General features: G+C 45.8%; 1 protein-coding gene across 2 annotated transcripts in view; it reads left to right on the top strand.

The window, feature by feature from the left end:
• SLC13A3 (solute carrier family 13 member 3) overlaps positions 1-20,047 on the top strand; it is a 99,025-nt gene that overhangs the window by 49,277 nt on the left and 29,701 nt on the right. The window contains exons 3-4 of one of the 2 annotated variants that reach the window (XM_081559408.1): positions 4,551-4,816; positions 7,066-7,229. In XM_081559408.1, coding sequence (XP_081415534.1) covers positions 4,551-4,816; positions 7,066-7,229 — 430 coding nt within the window. Of the gene's footprint in view, positions 1-4,544; positions 4,817-7,065; positions 7,230-20,047 lie in introns of those variants that run through there. The other variant, XM_081559409.1, reaches the window with a different exon arrangement.

The following is a 20,047-nucleotide window of genomic DNA, read 5'->3' as shown; positions in this document are numbered from 1 at the left end:
TCCAAGAGGAGCTATGGAACAGAATGAGTTAATGCATGTAAATTACTAGGAAAAGTACCTGGCCAGTTGTAAGCACTTGCTAGCTCTTGTTATACTCGGAGTCCTTTAGATGTTTAAGGGAAAAGAGTTTAAAAATTAGAATTTCTGTTTAGATTTGCAGTTCATGAATTACAACACCACCATGGGACCGAATTACCTGGGTCACAGCTTCACACGCATGACTAAACCAATGTCTTCTATAATCCCCTCTGAAAAATAATAGGGCCTCTCGTTAAATGAATTAATACATGTAAAATGCCTGGAATTTAATAAATGCTCAAAACATGTTGGTGGTTGTCACTATTACCATAATTATTCTTCTGCATAGTGATGTGAGGCAGGATTAAGAAGGCAGTTCTAAATAGAGCTTCTCAGAGCTCAAATTTTCCAGGTGACCTCAACTATTATAATATTCTTTTCTTTTTGCTTCATACCCTTGTCAGGATAACCCAGATAACAGGGTTACTCTGGCCTCACAAAATGGATTGAGAAGTGCTCCTTTTTTCCCTCGGTTCTCTGGAAGGATTTGTATAAGACAGATGTTATTTAGTCCTTAAACGTTTGGTAGAATTATAATCGAAGCCAGCAGGGCTTAGAAGTATTTCTTGTTTTTGTTTTTTTGCAGGGAGGTCTTTAATGATTCATTCCATTTCTTTCAAAGTCAATGACATAGTTTTTCTATTTCTTTCACTAATAATTGAATAAGTTATGTTTTTCATGAAGTTTTTCTATTTCCTCCAATCAAATTTATTGGTATCGAGTGGTTCATACTATCTATTTAGTATCCTTTTGAAGCTGTAAGGTTAGATCATTTCGTGAGGATGGGGATGGAATTGTGCTATGTGCTAAGTCGCTTCAGTCATGTCCGACTCTTTGTGACCCTATGGACTGTAGCCCGCCAGGCTCCTCTGTCCATGGGATTTCCCAGGCAAGAATACTGGAGTGGGTTGCCATTTCCTTCTCCAGGGGATCTTCCTGACCCAGGGATCGAACCTGAAACTCTTCTGTCTCCTGCATTGGCAAGCGGGTTATTTATTCACTAGCGCCACCTGGGAAGCCTGAGAATGAAATTATAGCTCTTATAAGAAGAAAGCATGTTTCTCTATGCCTGGAACCAAAGAAGGGCCAAGTAAGGACATAAGGAGAAGACAGCCATCTATAAGTCACGAACAGAGTTCCCCCCATGACCCAAACCTGCTGACACCTGGGCCTTAGAGCCTCCAGTCTCCAGAACTGTGAAAAATAATTGTCTGCTGCTTAAGCCACCCAGCCTATGGTGTTTGCTTGATTAGACACACATATTTTTCAAACTGAAATACCTATTGGCCTTTCAGATGGTGTATAAAACAGGATAGATGTGGCATGTCTTCCAAAGACAGCAGCAAGCTTTGACAGCAAATAATTGTATATTTTTAAACAATAGATGCATGATGGAGCATGATACCACACATGGGTCGAAGAATGTCAAGTTTGCACCAGAGTGACCTTGACTCCTTGGGAGCTTTCCATGGGTGTCGTTCTGCCTGGAGGCCCACAACAGTGACTGGAGCCTGTGTACTCCCGGCTCACAAGACTCGATGGCTAAATTTTCATGAATTTTGCTAGCTAGTTGTTGAACATAGACACTATTTAAGGTGAAATTTTATGAACTGGCGTTAAATAAAATATATCAAAACAAAGGTAATAGATAGTCAAAGTTCATCACTTCCTAATTGTGTTACTATTTTGTAAGGTCTTGATGTTATTTACATCTACGGTTATTTACCTCTACTGTTATTTACCTCTATATGTGCAGTGGAAATACTGTAGAGTGTTGTGATACTGTCCATCTTTGAGCACTCTGTGCCCAGTGATGCAACTTGGTGGCTTGCAATCAGCCGTGTGAAGGTATTGACACATAGAAATCAGTAAACACTACAAATTAAGGCTTGGCTTATTGTTTGGGTGCTTGTCTAGTCTCAAGGCAATGGGAAAACTTAGTAATGCAGATCACACTCAAAACGTGTAGTCTATAGCTGTGACATTGTGAGTAGCACAAAAAATGAGGAACTCTTCGCCCAATATTTTTTCATGTGGACCATTTTTTTAAAGTCTTAATTGAGTTTATTACGATATTGCTTCTGCCTTATGTTTTGGTTTTTTGACCATGAAGCACGTGGGGGCGTGGGATCTTGGCTCCCCAACCAGGGAACAAACCCGCACCCCCCTGCATTGGAAGGCGAAGTTGTAACCACTGAACTGAACAGGGAAGTCCCCTCCTCCAGAATTTGAAAACCATCATTTGATTCAATAAAGAAGACACACCATTGATAAATGGACTATTCATTGAGTCCATTTTGTCTTAATAATTAATATAAAGGAAAATATAACCAACATTTCAGGTGGCACTAGTGGTAAAGAATTCTCCTGCCAATGCAGGAGATACGGGTTCAATCCCTGGGTCTGGAAGATGCCCTGGTAGGAAATGGCAATCCACTCCAGTATTCTTGCCTGGAAAATTCCTAGACAGAGGAGCCTGGCGGGCTACAGTCCACGGGGTCCCAAAGAGTCGGACACAACTTAGCACACACACATTCATATGGAGCTAAACTCATTGATCAATGACTCAAGTGACTTCTTAGCTGAACTGAATAGTAATTAAGAACTTTTACACACACATACCTGCAGTTTTTCAGAGAGTTGGTTGTTAAACATTTCCCAGCACACCACTTGAGGAATACTAGGTGGGTAGAGTCTGTTAAGGTCACTTGAGTTTGAGAAGTAACTATTGAAAATGGTCCTATGATTGGCACAGATTTGCTGGTAAAAGTGCATGACTATGTCCCAGTCATTTTCCTAGTCTCAACTCCCAGTCTGGTCAGGAGTGTGTTGTAAGCACTGTCTCTGAGTTACAAGTATTAGTCACGTCAACAAAGACTTTGGGTTCCTACTAAAAGTTCCAGGCACTGCTCTTGGCTTCAGGGACCAATCTCAGCCGTCCTAGAGTTTACATGCTAATGGAGGAGAAAACCAGTAAGGTATAAAAATCTGCTTTCAGGTTAATTTCATCTGTCAACTTGACCATGCTAAGAGACGCCTAGCTTGTTGGTGAAACGTTATTTCCGAGTGTCTGTGAGGATGTCTCTGGAATAGACTGCATTTGAATCAGCCTCAATCTGTTTTGTTTTGAATCTTTGAAATTGCATTATCAAGCTATCCTAGATTCTAGTAATCAGCTGACAACTTGGTTAAGAGAGTTGGCTCTGGAGACAGACTGCCTTGGTTCACAGTCATTGCCTCGCTAGTGACCTCCTTGCATCTTAAATTGCCAGTCCATCAAACAGTCATATTAATTGCACCTACTTTACCGGGATTTTGTGAGGAATAAACAACACCTGGTACTTAATAACCCAAGGTTGTTGCTATTGTTTAGTCACTAAATCGTGTCTGACTGTTTTGCAGTACCATGGACTGTAGTCCACCAGGCTCCTCTGTCCATGGGATTCTCCAGGCAAAACTACCAGAGTGGGTTGCCATTTCCTCCTCCAGGGGATCTTCCCCACCCAGGAATTGAACCTGCATCTCCTACACTGGCAGGTGGATTCTTTACCACTGAGGCTCCTGGGAAGACCAATAATCCAATAAATATCAGTAACTATTATCACTCTTTATAGAGTGTGTACCGGGTATTGGACGTTGTGCTAAATGCCGTGTATGGGTGCAGCAGTAGCTACTGGTGCTCTGTCCACATCCCCTTTGGCACTCACCATTCTGCACAGGCCAGTAGCTTCTTACTGAACCCAGGGTGCTTTCCAGGAGCGTGTTCTCTGGCTGCTGCACAGGGCAGGCCCAAGTGCTGGGGAGTTAACACTCCCACGAGCAACCCTCAACCAATGATGACCAAGAGTTGGCAGCTTCCTTGCCTCCCGGGGGGAGAGGTCTGATCTATACTCTCTTCTGGGGTCCCAATCAAGATCGCACCCCAGCTACCCACAGTGGTAACCTTCTCGTTAGTACATCATCTTGGCTTCCTTCTCTATTTCACTTCCTCAGTGCCCTTCCAGAGCTTTCTAGGATTGCCCGTCAAGCAAACTACTTTCACTTGCACACACACTCTCTCTTTGGCTGTGCCATGTTGCCATGAAAGACCTTAGCTCCCCGACCAGGGATCGAACCCGTGCCCCCTGCAGTGGAAGCACTGAATCTTAACCACTGGACCGCCAGGGAAGTCCCTCAAACCGCTTTCACTCTTGTGCTCATCCCAGGGACTACTTCAAAGACAATGGGGGTATTTCACGCGACATTTGAACAGTCCTATAAAATGACAGGTATGGCTCCCCCCATTTTATAGTTGAGTAAAATGAGGCTCAGAGAGGTGACACCACCTTCTCAAGGGCTGAGCCTTGGGCACGTACTCTCTCCACTGCCTCCCCAAGGAACGTGCCTCGGGGATGGAGCGTGCTCCAGCACCTCTTCTGTCCCTGCCACCCCAAGCTCTGCTGACCCTCCTAACCCTGCATCTCCCCCTGCAGGAAGGTCGCTGCCTGTTCATCATCCTGCTCATGGCGGTGTACTGGTGCACCGAGGCCCTGCCCCTCTCGGTGACGGCCCTGCTGCCCATCGTCCTCTTCCCCTTCTTGGGCATCCTGCCCTCCAACAAGGTCTGCGCCCAGTACTTCCTGGACACCAATTTCCTCTTTCTCAGCGGTCTGATCATGGCCAGCGCCATCGAGGAGTGGAACCTGCACCGGAGAATTGCCCTCAAGGTCCTGATGCTCACCGGGGTCCAGCCGGCCAGGTAAGTCCAGGTGATGGGGTCCAGCTCAGAGGTGGGGAGGCAGAGGGACCCCATCTCTGGGAGCCCACACCCACCGTTCCTTCTCTGGTCAGCTGGCGTGACAAACTCCTGTCCTACCAGCCACTTGTTTATTCATTTCCCAAATATTTAGTGAGCCCTGCTCTGTGTGCCTGACATGGTGCTAGGCTCTTGGGTGGCTCTTAAAACTACGTAAGAATCACTTGGGAAATGCTGATTCCGAGACCCCACCCCAGGGATTCGTGTCCAGTAGTTCTGGAGGTGGCCGTGTCAGCAGTTTGACTCAGATGAGTTGGGGCTGAATCCTACCTTTGCTGCTCTGGGAGTGACCTACCCTCTCTCTGCCTATTAGGTGATGATCAGTGCTGTAAGTAAGTGCTGGCTCTATCATCCTGGTTTTCTATTTACCAGCCAAGGTGACCCAGTGGGTGGGGAGCGGATGGAAAGATGGCCTTGGAGAGACAGGGAGATACGGTCCATTCCTACGGCGCCTCAGGCCTCCTGGATAGGACTCAGACTTTCATTTTAAGAGAATTGAATGGCCTTTAAAATAAGGTTATTGTTGTTCTTTTTTTTTTGCAGTTTGCTGCATCTTAAGGCGTCCTTCCCAGTAATGTTATTTAAATGCATAAAGCACATGTATGATTTAAAACAAAAACAGTCACAGTAAAATGCACTTACCCAAATAATGTTTTAAAACCACGCAAATTTGTGATAGAAAAAAAATTCTGGTAGAATACTGTATGAACTTCTTTATTAACATAATAAATGATGAGCTCTAGCAGCAGCCTAGTAACTGTAGTTTTGAGGCTGTAATTCTCAGAACTATAGTTCTGAGTGTCAGTGATATTCCAGGGTGTCTCAACTATTATAATGAGATATGAAAGTGTATCCTCTCAACTGGTAACCAAGTCCCTTCTAATAATAGTGAACTTTATTGTCTTCGTTTGTCACTGAAGGAAATATTCAATTTCTATTAGATGTTAGTAAAGTAGAGCTTCATTTACTCCCATCATTTCCATCCTGAATTATATCCATGGCCCCTCTGTCTATGAATCCCTGCTTTAAAGAACTCTAAGGGAGCGACATGACGAGATTGGCATTTTTAAAAAATTCCTCTTGGCTGGCACGCGGGGAGCAAATGAGGATGAGAAGCTGGATGCCGCCCAGGTGACTTCCTCCTGGAGGAGGTTATATTTGACACTGAAGAAAGGATGAGGCTACTATCAAACACGTTTTAAAGTTTGTTGTTGTTGTTCAGTCACTAAGTCACGCCCGACTCTTCGAGACCACATGGGCTACTGCACGCCAGGCTCCCCATCCTTTACTATCTCCTACAGTTTGCTCAAACTCGTATTCATTGAATCGATGATGCCATCCAACCATCTCAAGCTCTGTCGTCTCTTGCCTTCAATCTTTCCCAGCATCAGGGTCTTTTCCAATGAGCTGGCTCTTCACATCAGGTGGCCAAAGTATTGGAGCTTCAGCATCAGTCCTTCCAATGAATATTCAGGGTTTTAAAGTTACAACAATGAAAACAGTATGACACTAATTCAGAAATAGATTTTTTAAAACACAGAATAAATAATCTGGAAGAAATCTAGATCTGTGGGGAAGGGAAGGATTCAATAAATGGTAGATGTTGGTATAATTGATTCATTTTTTTCAAAAAAAGCTTCTTAGATCTGACTTTGCTCTATACATCTAAATAAATTCCAGGTGGATTAAGAGTTCAATGTAAAGGAAGAAAAACCACTAAATTTAGATTCCTGTTGGTGGGCAGGACCAAGTGATGGCAAGCAGTCAGGGCATCATGGTGTGTTTGGGGGCTGATGGGAAATTCAGCAGAGCCTGAGAGGGGTGCCTGGGAAGAAGGGAATGGGGAGAAGAGGCTGGAAAGACTGTTTAGGGTAAAATAGTGAAAAGTCCTGGTGCCAAGGTATCTTTTATTCTGTAATGGGAGCCATCAAGAATTTGGGGGCAAAGGAGAGAAAATTTAGGGTTGGTGCCCCTCCGGAACTATTTTACCTTGGGTACCTGAGGTCAGTTCACTTACATACACCTAGTCAATTTCCTTAAGAACTAGAATAAGCCTGGTGAGTGGATTCGGTTTCCATTGGTCACTGGCTTGTCCTCGCTGGGCCTTGACTTTCCATCTGTAGACAAGTGGGATGCAAACTGGGGCCAGGGGCCCCGGTTCTAGATCTGCCCCTAACTCCCTCTGTCCCCAGGCTCATCCTGGGGATGATGGCGACCACCTCATTTCTGTCCATGTGGCTGAGCAACACCGCCTCTACCGCCATGATGCTGCCTATCGCCAACGCCATCTTGAAGAGTCTATTTGGCCACAGGGAGTCTCGTAAGGACCTCAGCTGGGAGAGTGAAGAGACTGCAGGTGAGTCTGTGGGAAGGGACTGGGAGCAACTCCACCAGGGTGGGGGAGTGGGAGTGGGGATGATCAAACGGTGTCAGGGAAGGCGAAGGGGATGCACTTATTGAGCATCTACTGTGTGCCAAGTTTAATAATGAGAGTAACTGAGGATTAGCTAAATCAAACCATGGTACCTTTTTTTTTAAGTGCATTTATTGAGCATTTACTATGTACTAAGCAATGAGTTAAACACTTAACATACATTACCTCCTTGGCCTCTCAAAACAGCCTTATGAAGTAGGTACTATATAAATTGAAACAACAATGAAATGTGCTTCCGTGAGATTGGCAAAAATAAGAAAGCTGGACAGTACCCAATGTTGGCAGGAATGGGGGCCACTGGAAGTCTCTTTGCTGCTAGAGAGTGGGAACGACTAGCCTTTCCTAAGGGCGTTCTGCAAATATTTAATCAAATTAAGGGTGCATATACCCTGGAATGCAGAAATTTGGCCCTGAATGCAAGTACCAAAAGTCCAGAAGGAGACACATGTCATGTGACCATCTTTAGCGCAGCAGTCCCTGTGGTATGCTGGGTCAGGGCTAGGGTTCGGATATGGCCACCACTGCCAGTAATGGAGGAGGTAGATTGTGGAGGGCACCCTCACTGAGCACCGTGCTGCTTTCTGGAGCAAAGATTCAGAGGGACATAAAGTTATATAAGGCTTCCCCCTCGGCTCAGCAGTCAAGAATCCACTTGCAGTGCAGGAGCCACCGGGAATGTGGATTTGATCCCGGGGTCGAGAAGATCCCCTGGAGGAGGGCATGGCAACCCACTCCAGTACTCTTGCCTAGAGAATCCCATGGACAGAGGAGCCTGGCAGTCTATAGTCCATAGGGTCACAAAGAGTCGGACACGACCAAAACAACTTAGCATGCATGCATAATTATATAAATCTCATAAAACTTAGTTGTGATTGGGAAAGCCAGAATGAGGTATATTGGTTTGGCCCAAAAGTTAATTGGGCTTTCTGTAACACCTTATGAAAGTGAAAGTGAAAGTCACTCAGTCGAGTCCGACTCTTTGTGACCCCATGACTATACAGTCCATGGAATTCTCCAGGCCAGTATACGGGAGTTGGTAGCCTTTCCCTTCTCCAGTGGATCTTCCCAACTCAGGGATCAAACCCATGTCTCCCGCATTAGAGGCAGATTCTTTACCAGCTGAGCCACAGCAAAGTTCAAGCATACTGGAGTTAGTAGCCTATCCCTTCTCTAGCGTATCTTCCTGACACAGGAATCAAACCAGGGTCTCCTGCGTTGCAGGCAGATTCTTTACCAAATGAGCTATCAGGGAAGCCTATAACACCTCATGGAAAAACCCAAACAAATGTTTGGGCCAACCCAAAAGAACACAATACCATTATGTAAATTAAAAATACTTACAAAAGGAAACAGTTTGCAAGAACATAAACAAAGGAAAAGCTACACATTCAATGCATCAGAGGGGTTGCTCTGAAAAGCAAACTGGAAATTTATCCCCAAATTGGGAAATGGGGATAAAAGGGACCAAATTAATAAATAAATAAGAATGGCCTCGTGCAACAGAGAGTGAGCACCTACTATGAGCTGAGGAATTAGATTCAGTTAAATCTCAGGAATTGTGTTCTAAAAGCAACAAAACACAAGTGGCTGCCGTGTCTTTAAATGACTAAATGAGGGCTCAGAGAGGAGAATTGACTTCCCGGAGTCACACAGCACGCAAGTGGCAGAGCCCAGCTTTACACTCAGGCAGCCTGGCGACAGAGCCCACTCCCCTCCCCGTGAAATCAGCAGCGTCAGTGAGAATTCTTTTGACTGCAGATAAGAGGATGCCTGTCTGCAAGTGACTTAAAGAACAAAGGGTTATATTCCTTGTCAGAGGAGGGCAGTGCCAGGTCATTTCACAGGCATAAGGATGTCCAGACTGCTCACTGCTGTCTCTGTGATTCCCCTGGTCTTCCCTTCCTAATTTCAAAGTGGCTGCCATATCCTGTCCGCTTTAAAATGTCTTTCTTTTTCTTTACACAGATGTGTTTCAAAAGGAGGTTTTAAAATTGGTATATAAGAGGGTAGAGATTGCAATCTTAATTCTTCCTTTGCAGTTTTAATAGAACCCCCACCTTGACACATGACTGTGCAGAGAAAAGGCTGAATGTCTCAGCTTCCCTCGCAATTAGATACGGTCATGTGATCAAGATTAGCCAATGAGGTATGAGTAGAATGGCGTGTGCAGCTTCTGGTCCTCCCCTGCCTGCTTCTACTCCATCTGGCTGAGATGTAAATAGGATGCTGCAGAGGAAAGATGCTACCTGGGACCCAAAGACGGAAGGTGTGTGTTGAGAGATGAGATGGTAGGTCTGCCCCAGTAGCTTTCGATCATTTACCCCAACAAACACAACACACCTTATCTATGAAACCATGAGCCTTGTGTGTGCTCTTTTTTTGAATATGCATGAAAATCATTACCTATCCATTAAAAATCTAAACACTGATTCATGTACCATCTAAGCTGGCTTCCCAGGAGGCTCAGTGGTAAAGAATCTGCCTGCCAATGCAGAAGCTGCAGGAGACATAGGTTCGATCCCTGGAGGGCATGGCAACCCACATCAGTATTCTTGCCTGGAAAATTCCAGGAGACTGGGGGCTACAGTCCCTGTGGTCGCAGAGTTGGACGTAACTGAGCGACCGAGCACGCATGCACACACCATCTAAGTTAATCTCACTTACTGTGATACGAGTATTTCTCCATCATGCAGTAAAGGGTCTTGCTTATTTTATTTTCACGACAGCCCTGAAAGCTCAAAATAGTTATAAGTCCTTTACAGGTGAGGTTCAGAGAGGTGACGTGGTATGTCCAGAATCAATCACATTGTTGACAAAGTAGCAAAGCCACGATCTATACAAGGTCAAAGTCTTCCATGTGGGCAGAAAGAGATGTTCTATAGCAGGGGTCAGCAAACTCTGTAAATGACAAGACAGTAACATATTTAACCCTTTGCTGGCCACTCTGTCACAACCACTCAAACTCTGCCCTTGCAGGGAGAAACCATCCATAGATGATATGTAAATGCGTGGGTATGGCTGTGAGCCAATGAAATTTTGCTTGTAGGTGCTGAAATTGAAACCTTGTATAATTTTTACATCACAAAATATTATTCTTCTACCGATTTTTTTTTCTATCGACTTAAAAATATTAAAACCATAGCTGGCAGGCAGCAGGCAGGATTCAGCCTGTGGACCACAGTGTGCAGGTCTCCAGTATTCCCTAGCAGATGCCTAGTGTTGGCTCAGACAGTAAAGAATCTGCCTGCAATGCAGGAGACCAGGTTCGATCCCTGGGTTGGGAAGATCCCCTGGAGAAAGGCATGGCTACCCTCTCCAGTATTATTGCCCGGAGAATCCCATGGACAGAGGAGCTTGACTGGTTACAGTCCATGGGGTCACAAGGAGTCGGACACAACTGAGCAACTAACACTTTCACTTTTCAGTATTGGCTTTGTCAGTTTTCAAACTGTTTCCCCTGAGTCTTGGGGCTCCAAGAGAATGCCTCACAGTCACTGTGGGGTGGCAGCAAGTAGTTAACTCGGCTCCTTCTCTCATTTCAACCCAGCTGCTCCCTCTTTATATACTTTATACCCTGAGCTTCCAAGTAACTGTCTCCGGTGTTTGCTGAGCACTTACTTCACGCTAAGTAAGTAGGTCTCATCTTAGGGCCTTACCTCTGAGTGACATGGAACTAGCAGTGACCTCACTTAGAGGAATGGGAAAGGAGGGAGAAACTGAAAACGCAGTTGATTGTAGTCCCCAAGGTCACCTGTTTCAAAACAGCATCTCTGGTATTTTGAATCCAGGCTGGTTGACTTTACAGCCTGTGCTCTTCTTTTGATCTACCTCCCACAGAAGTTTCCCCCCCCCGCCCAAGAGTTTAGTGGCAAAGGGGGAAAAATGTGTGAAAGCCAATTATGTGAAAGAAGAAGTAAAACCTGAGACTCGGGAAGGAGAAGGGACTTGCCCAAGGTCACACACAGCGTCGGTAGATAAGTGAGATCCAGTCTTTCCCCTTACTCTGCAGGATGTCAGGAGGCAGGAGACCCTGGTGGGGAGGGGGCGGGCCGGGGCAGACACCTGCTTTCATAGGCGGTGGGATCAGAGAGCGGGGATTGGTTAATGATCAGCTCTCAGACCTAAACCAGGTAATTCCAGGGCAAAGAGACGTTCCCTTTCATCCAGTTTCTGTGTTCTGTCCTGGTGGCAGGAGGTGAGGGCAGGGGTGGACGGAGTGGAGACTCGTCAGGGGCCAGGACAGGGGCAGGGAGGCTCCTGGAGGCTTTCGGTCCCTGAGGGAAACCCAGAGCAACAACAGTGAGGGTGATGTGAGCTGCCATTTTCTAAAGGTGCCCTGTGCCTGTGCTAAATTTTTCAGGCCCATTAGTTTGCTTAATCTTCATAACCGTACTATGAAGAAGATGATCCCCATTTTACAGATGGAGAGACTGAGGGTCAGAGAGGGAAAATGATTTGCCCAAAGCAACATGGTGTGTTAGTTGCCGAGTTTTGTCTGAATCTGGAATCTGTGCTTGCAGGCATGTGCCAGGACGAGATAGAGCCTGGGGCAGGGCAGGGCTCGCTGGACAAAACCCTGGGGGTCCTCGGTCTTGGAGGGCAGCCCCGCTGCTTCTCTGCAGTTCTGTTACACACTTTGCTCCTTGCACTGCCTGGGGGACCAGAGCCACATGGGTGGTGGCTTCTCCAGCATCCTTCTACACGCGCGCTCTCCTTAGATCCTACACTTCATCTCTGAAGGGGTGGCCCATTTCACAGAGGGTGAAACTGATGCACAGAATGGTGAAGTATTTGCCCAAAGCCCCTCAGCCAGTAAGGGGACCACCAGGCTTTTGAACCTAAACTCAACAATGCTTTCCCCTCCTTTTTTCTGCCCGAAGAAGGCTGGCTTGGGACCTCCCTGGTAGTTCAGTAGCTAAGACCATGCTCCCAATGCAAGGGAGCCTGGGTTTGATCCTTGGTCAGGGAACTAGATCCTACATGCTGCAATTAAAGATCCCTCGAGCCGCAAGTAAGACCCAGCACAGCCAAACAAATTAACTAAAAACAAAAAAAGGCTGGCTTGCCACCCATGTCTTTCCTTTAGGAATGCCCAAGATGCCATCATTCCAAAATCAATCTTGTCGGCTGAGCTAAGCACTGCCCTCTCCTTCCCTCTTCATTCATGAGGCTGGGAGAGGGGCCTCTTCCCGAGGCTCTTTTCTCATCTATAAAATGAGGGCAAAACCTCCCATTTTGTATATATCATTGTGAAGCGTACATGAGAAATGAGATCCTGGCACACAGACGTAGGTAATATGTGGCAGTTATACAGTTGCCATTATATAAAAACCAGCATAAAAGTTCCAAGAATCAGAAAGAGTGGGTAATAAGACCCTATACCTTGATTCAGATTGAAGTTTCCCATGACTCCTAATTGAGAAGGATTTATTTGTTGATTACCCATCTCCATGGACTCCCAAGTTCCAAGGGAGCTTATGTCCATCTTTTTCCTTGCTGTGAACTATAGTATTGTTCACCTAGAACACTGTTTGGCATGTAGTAGGTGATCAATAAATGTGTGGAATCAATCAATTAATAAACAAACCAGTTACTGAATTGCTCTAAGCCTCAGTTTCCTAATATATAAAATGGAGATATAAATCCTTACTGCCCAAGTAGTGTTAAATAAATGAACAGGTGTAAACCTACCTAACCTGGGGGTCTTTGCTCTCCCTGGGGTGCTCTTTTCCAAATTTGACACAAGAACTCTTTCCTAAGGGCCTTCCGTGTGCCAAACTTCAAGAATATTTCAGTCATGCTGGGGAGTTTACATTATAGTTAGCTGTTCTAGGTTCGAGCCAGGTAGGTGCCTTTGGAGATGGGACGAGATTCAGGGGTGGCAAATCAGCAGTTCTGGGAACAAGCCCGACTCTGCCATTAAAAACTCTACCAAAAAAATTCAGTTGGGTCATTATGATGACCCAGTGGGTCATTGCAATCCCAACCTTACCCTATCTGTCCGGTCCTCAGGTTCCCCAGGTGTAAAGAGGAAGGTAATAACCCTGCCCAGCTCTCCCACGTTGTCCACAGACTGCTGTAAGATTACAAATGTGAACGTTCAGTACCCTCCGCCCGACACCAGCTCGAGGATTGTTATTATTTGAATAAGACCTTACATAATCACCACGCTCCTAACCAGCCAGTGATTTCTGGACCCAGGGAAGTTACAATCTTTGGAGACTTTGGCCTGTTTTCATGTGGTCACGTGGGTCACTGTGGTCACAGGAAGCAAAGGGGTGAGGGGCTGAGTAGCACCTTGGTTTTCCAGGTTTTTTTTCTGCTTCCTCTTCATTGATTTTATCACATCGTTATTAGAGAAATAATACTCAGTATCAAATTGTTTCACATTACTAATGGAATGGAATTAATTTGCATAAAGAAAAAGTAAACTCCCTCCTTCCTAATCTTAACTGCTACCAATAACTACTGTTTACAGTCATGTGTGTGTGTGTGTGTGTGTGTGTGTGTGTTTGAATAGCCTCCTCTGCCTTGTCTGTGGGCTTCCCTGGTGGCACAGACGGTAAAGAATCTTCCCGCAATGTGGGAGACCCAGGTTCGATCCCTGCGTCGGGAAGATCCCCTAGAGGAGAAAATGGCAACCCACTCCAGTATTCTTGCCTGGAGAATCCCATGGACAGAGGAGGCTGGCAGGCTACAGTCCATGAGGTTGCAAAGAGTCGGATACGATTGAAGCAACTTAGCATGCATGCATGCCTTGTCTGCAGCCCTAGGGTTTTATATCTGGCTCTCCAGCTCTGATGCTGGCAGCGACCAGGTTCCAGGAATGAGAAAAGGGGCCAGGTGGGGACTGTGGCAAACTGGTGAGCGTACCCCCGCCTCTCTGTAGGGTCATGGGCAGCCACTGGAGACATCAGTTCCGCATCTCTAACTTCAGGGGCGCTTTCTCAATCCTGGCTGCACAACAGAACCACTTGTAGAGCTTTTGAGAAATACTGAGGCCCCAGAGCCTCTAAACCAGAACCTCCGGAGTAGAGCCTGGGTTTTCTCAGTTCAGTTCAATTCAGTCGCTCAGTCATGTCTGACTCTTTGCGACCCCATGAACCGCAGCACACCAGGCCTCCCTGTCCATCACCAACTCCCAGAGTCCACCCAAACTCATGTCCATTGCGTCGGTGATGCCATCTAACCATATCATCCTCTGTCGTCCCCTTCTCCTCCTGCCTTCAATCTTTCCCAACATCAGGGTCTTTTCCAATGAGTCAGCTCTTTGCATCAGGTGGCCAAAATATTAGAGTTTCAGCTTCAACATCAGTCCTTCCAATGAACACCCAGGACTGATCTCCTTTAGGATGGACTGGTTGGATCTCCTTGCAGTCCAAGTGACTCTCAAGAGTCTTTTCCAACACCACAGTTCAAAAGCATCAATTCTTCTGCTTTCTCAGGACATTCTAATGTTCACCCAGGGCTGAAGAGGGCGAGCTTGGTTATACCTGAGATGCTAGTGAGCTTTGCAAGGATCTGATGCTGCGGGACAGCCGTTTCTGACCAAGTGAGAAAGTACAGAGTGAGCGAGAGGTGGGTGGCGGCTGGGAGTCCCTGGGTCAGAGTTCTCCCTGTCTGGCCAGCCCCCGGGGAGTGACTCTGTGTCTCTCCCCGCCCCCAGCATCAGTGTCCTATGAACAACCCTTCACTTCCTGCTTTAGTGCCCTGGCCTTCAGCCGTGTGCGTTGAATGTGAACCTGCGCTCCCACCATGGTAGCCCATGGCCCAAGGTGAGATGATCTGAATTTAGCCTTCAGACTCCAGCCTCAGGCGCAGTAAAAACGACAGTCAGCCACCATGGAACCCTGCTCCCTCGTGGTACCAGCAGGAAAAGAACAGCCCAGAGTGGAGAAGCGAAGAGAATTCCCCAGCCCCTGGGGTGAGACAGGGAAAGGGCCAGAGCTGGAGTCTAGACCCTTCCTCCACATGTCCAAAGCGGCCAAAGAGCATTTGTAGTTAAACAGGCTGAGATTGTTATTGTTGCTGCAGTGAGGAAAAACACACTCCGTGGGCAATGACAAAGATCTCAGAGATATTAGAAAGCACCTCTCACTATTCGGACTTTGGTTGGGGCATTTGGCGTGGGGATGGGGACCTAAGGAAGCAGGGCTTGCTTTAGATTGGGTGCTGTCAGAAACTGGTGGTCCAGTGGTTAAGAATCCACCTTGCAATACCGGAGATGTGGGTTCGATCCCTGGTCGGGAACTAAGATCCCCCATGCTGCAGGGCAACTAAGCCCATGCACAGCAAGGATGACCCAGCTCTGCCAAAAACAAAGCGAACAGAAAAAAAAAAAACAACTTGGGACAATTCTGTGATTAGGTAAGAAGTAGCCATTTCTTTAGCAAGAGAAGAGGATGCTTGGTATTTTGTGGGTGGCAAGTGGCTTTGCGCTTAAACAAGGTCACAGTGTCCTTTCTCCGGCTTGTTTTATCAGTCTCAAAGTGACTGTCTGGAGTCAGTGATGTGTAAGATTATTTAGGTCCAGCAAGAGAATGATGTGTCATATCTGGGTCAGACAAGTTCCAGACTCCAGGGGCCACTTTCTTGTACTTTCTTAATAGTAACCCACACTTCCTGAATCCTCACTAGTGCTCAGATGCCTGTTAAATTTTTAAACTCAGGGGCTGGCAAACTTGGGTGCACCAAATCTAGCCTGCCACCTGTTTTTCATCTAGCCTGTGAGCTAAGCATAGCTCTTATGTTTTTAAACAGTTATATAAATCAAGCAGAAGATTTTATGATATGTGAAGATTATATGACATTTTCAGTGTCCAAAAATAAAAGTTTAGTCACACTTATTCATTTCTGTATTATCTAGGGCTGCTTTCATGATACCATGGCAGATTTGAGTAGTTACAACAGACATCATATGGCCTCCAAAGCCGAAAATATTTACTGTCTGGCCTTCTGCAGAACTTTACCAGTCCTTGCTTTAAACAGTGTTTCAGTTCTTCATGCTGCTATGACAAAAATACCACAGGCTGAGTATTTATTTCTCCCCATTCTGGAGGCTGCAAAGTCCAAGATTAAAGCACCAGTAGATCTGGCGTCTGTTGGGGGCTTGTTTCCTGGTTCATAGACAGCCTGGCTGTCATCTGGCTGTGTTCACATGGTAGAAGTGGCAAGGGAGTTCTGTGAGATCTTTTCAGTTCAGTTCAGTTCAGTTGCTCAGTCGTGTCCCACTCTTTGCGACCCCATGAATCGCAGCACGCCAGGCCTCCTTGTCCATCACCAACTCCCAGAGTTTACCCAAACCCATGTCCATCGAGTCCATGATGCCATCCAACCATCTCATCCTCTGTCGTCCTCTTCTCCTCCTGCCCCCAATCCTTCCCAGCATTAGAGTCTTTTCCACTGAGTCAACTCTTCGCATGAGGTGGCCAAAGTATTGGAGTTTCAGCTTCAACATCAGTCCTTCCAATGAACAACCAGGACTGATCTCCTTTAGGATGGACTGGTCGGATCTCCTTGCAGTCCAAGGGACTCTCAAGAATCTTCTCCAACACCACAGTTCAAAAGCATCAATTCTTTGGCACTCAGCTTTCTTTATAGTCCAACTCTCACATCCATACATGACCACTGGAAAAACCATAGCCTTGACTAGACGGACTTTTGTTGGCAAAGTAATGTCTCTGCTTTTAAATATTCTATCTAGGTTGGTCATAACGTTCCTTCCAAGGAGTAGTTTAGTTCAGTTCAGTCACTCAGTCATGTCTGACTCTTTGCAACCCCATGAATTGCAGCACGCCAGGCCTCCCTGTCCATCACCAACTCCCGGAGTCCACTCAAACCCATGTCCATCGAGTTGGTGATGCCATCCAACCGTCTCATCCTCTGTCGTCCCCTTCTCCTCCTGCCCTCAATCCTACCCAGCATCAGGGTCTTTTCCAATGAGTCAACTCTTCGCATGAGGTAGCCAAAGTATTGGAGTTTCAGCTTCAACATCAGTCCTTCCAATGAACACCCAGGATTGATCTCTTTTAGGATGGATTGATTGGATCTCCTTGCAGTCCAAGGGACTCTCAAGAGTCTTCTCCAACACCACAGTTCAAAAGCATCAAATCTGCGGTGCTCAGCTTTCTTCACCGTCCAACTCTCACATCCATACATGACCACTGGAAAAACCATAGCCTTGACTAGACGGACTTTTGTTGGCAAAGTAATGTCTCTGCTTTTAAATATGCTATCTAGGTTGGTCATAACCTTCCTTCCAAGGAGTAAGCGTCTTTTAATTTCATGGCTGCAATCACCATCAGCAGTGATTTTGGAGCCCCAAAAAATAAAGTCTGACACTGTTTCCACTGTTTCCCCATCTATTTCCTGTGAAGTGATGGGACCAGATGCCATGATCTTAGTTTTCTGAACGTTGAGCTTTAAGCCAACTTTTTCACTCTCCTCTTTCACTTTCATCAAGAGGCTCTTTAGTTCTTCCTCACTTTCTGCCATAAGGGTGGTGTCATTTGCATATCTGAGGTTATTGATATTTCTCCTGGCAATCTTGACTCCAGCTTGTGCTTCTTCCAGCTCAGCGTTTCTCATGATGTACTCTGCATATAAGTTAAATAAGCAGGGTGACAATATACAGCCTTGACATACTCCTTTTCCTATTTGGAACCAGTCTGTTGTTCCATGTCCAGTTCTAACTGTTGCTCCCTGACCTGCATACAGGTTTCTCAAGAGACAGGTCAGATGGTCTGGTATTCCCATCTCTTGAAGAATTTTACACAGTTTATTGTGATCCACATAGTCAAAGGCTTTGGCATAGTCAATAAAGCAGAGATAGATGTTTTTCTGGTACTCTCTTGCTTTTTCGATGATCCAGCAGATGTTGGCAATTTGATCTCTGGTTCCTCTGCCTTTTCTAAAACCAGCTTGAACATCTGGAAATTCACAGTTCATGTATTGCTAAAGCCTGGCTTGGAGAATTTTGAGCATTACTTTACTAGTGTGTGAGATGAATGCAATTATGCAGTAGTTTGAGCATTCTTTGTCATTGCTTTTCTTTGGGATTGGAATGAAAACTGACCTTTTCCAGTCCTTTGGCCACTGCTGAGTTTTCCAGATTTGCTTGCATATCGAGTGCAACACTTTCACAGCATCATCTGTCAGGATTTGAAATAGCTCAACTGGAATTCCATCACCTCCACTAGCTTTGTTCATAGTGATGCTTTCTAAGGCCCACTTGACTTCACATTCCAGGATGTCGGGCTCTAGGTGAGTGATCACACCATAGTGATTATCTGGGTCGTGAAGATCTTTTTTGTACAGTTCTTCTGTGTTTTCTTGCCACCTCTTCTTAATATCTTCTGCTTCTGTTAGGTCCATACCATTTCTGTTCTTTACTGAGCCCATCTTTGTATGAAATGTTCCCTTGGTATCTCTAATTTTCTTGAAGAGATCTCTAGTCTTTCCCAATCTGTTGTTTTCCTCTATTTCTTTGCATTGATTGCTGAGGAAGGCTTTCTTATCTCTCCTTGCTATTCTTTGGAACTCTGCATTCAGATGGGAATATCTTTCCTTTTCTCCTTTAAAGGCACTAATCCCACTGATGAGGGCTCCACCCTCATGACTTAGTCACCTCCCAAAGCATTACCTCTTAACAGCATCACACTGGGGATGAGGTTTCAACATTTGAATTAGGGAGTGGGGGAGGGGAGGGAATGAAAACATTCTGCCTATAGCAAATAGATCAACTCTTTAATCCTCTTGATAACCCCAGGGGAATTATTACTTCCATTTTGTGGATTAAAGAAGTTCAAGGACATTAAGGGATTTATCTAAGCCAGTTTCTTAACTTTGGCAGTATTTGACATCTTAGGTGGGAAAATTCTTTCTTGTGGGGGCTGACTTATGTACTACAAGATGTTTAGCAGCATCCCTGACCTCTGACCACTAGGTACTGGTAGCACCCCCACCACCTTCATCTCAGTTGTTACAACGAAAAATTTCTCCAGACGTTGTCCAGTGTCCCTTGGAGGCAGAATGGACCCCAGCTGAGAACCACACTGATCTAAGGTCGCAAAGCAACTGATGGAGACATGACCCCTGAACACACGTCTTCAGTTATTAGTCACACTTCCAATTCTCAGGAATGGATTCTTTTGCTCTTGGTGATGGTTTCAGCTGCAGGAAATTTTAATCTCTTCAGTTTTCTCCTGTGGGGAGACTGACCTGTCAAGCAAGGGATTCTTTAGAAATGAAGTCATATCCTTTTCTGACTCTCCTCTGCTCAAACTCTCCCCTGGCTCCACTCCCAACTGACTCAGAGGAGAAGCTAAAATCCTTACTGTGAACCCCAAGACCTCTGTGTGGTCCAGACCACTTCCTGCCACCCCAGCCCATGCCCCGTCTGCCACCTCCTCCTAGTCTCCCTCTCCATCAGGCCCCTCCAGCCCCAGGGGTCTTCCTTCTGCTTCCCAACACACCAGACACACTCTCACCTCAGGGCCTTTGTATTTGCTGTTCCTGTTGCCCCAACCCCTCTTCCCACAACTCTTCATATGATTGACTCCTTTTAATCCTTGAGATCTCAGCTCAAATGCCATCAGCTCATATGTCTCCTCTGTTGACCTGATCACGAGTCTACCTGCTCCTCCTCCCCACTCTGCAGTCACTTTCCATCGCTTCGCCCAGTTTTACTTCCTCTACCACTTTCATCACAACCTGGAGTTTTCTTTCTTTCATTATTGTCA

The sequence above is a fragment of the Giraffa tippelskirchi genome, chromosome 13 (genome assembly GCF_054371585.1).
Source record: "Giraffa tippelskirchi isolate mGirTip1 chromosome 13, T2T-mGirTip1v1.2.pri, whole genome shotgun sequence".
In the NCBI taxonomy this organism is placed as follows: domain Eukaryota; kingdom Metazoa; phylum Chordata; class Mammalia; order Artiodactyla; family Giraffidae; genus Giraffa; species Giraffa tippelskirchi.
This window is presented reverse-complemented; position numbering and strand designations above follow the sequence as displayed.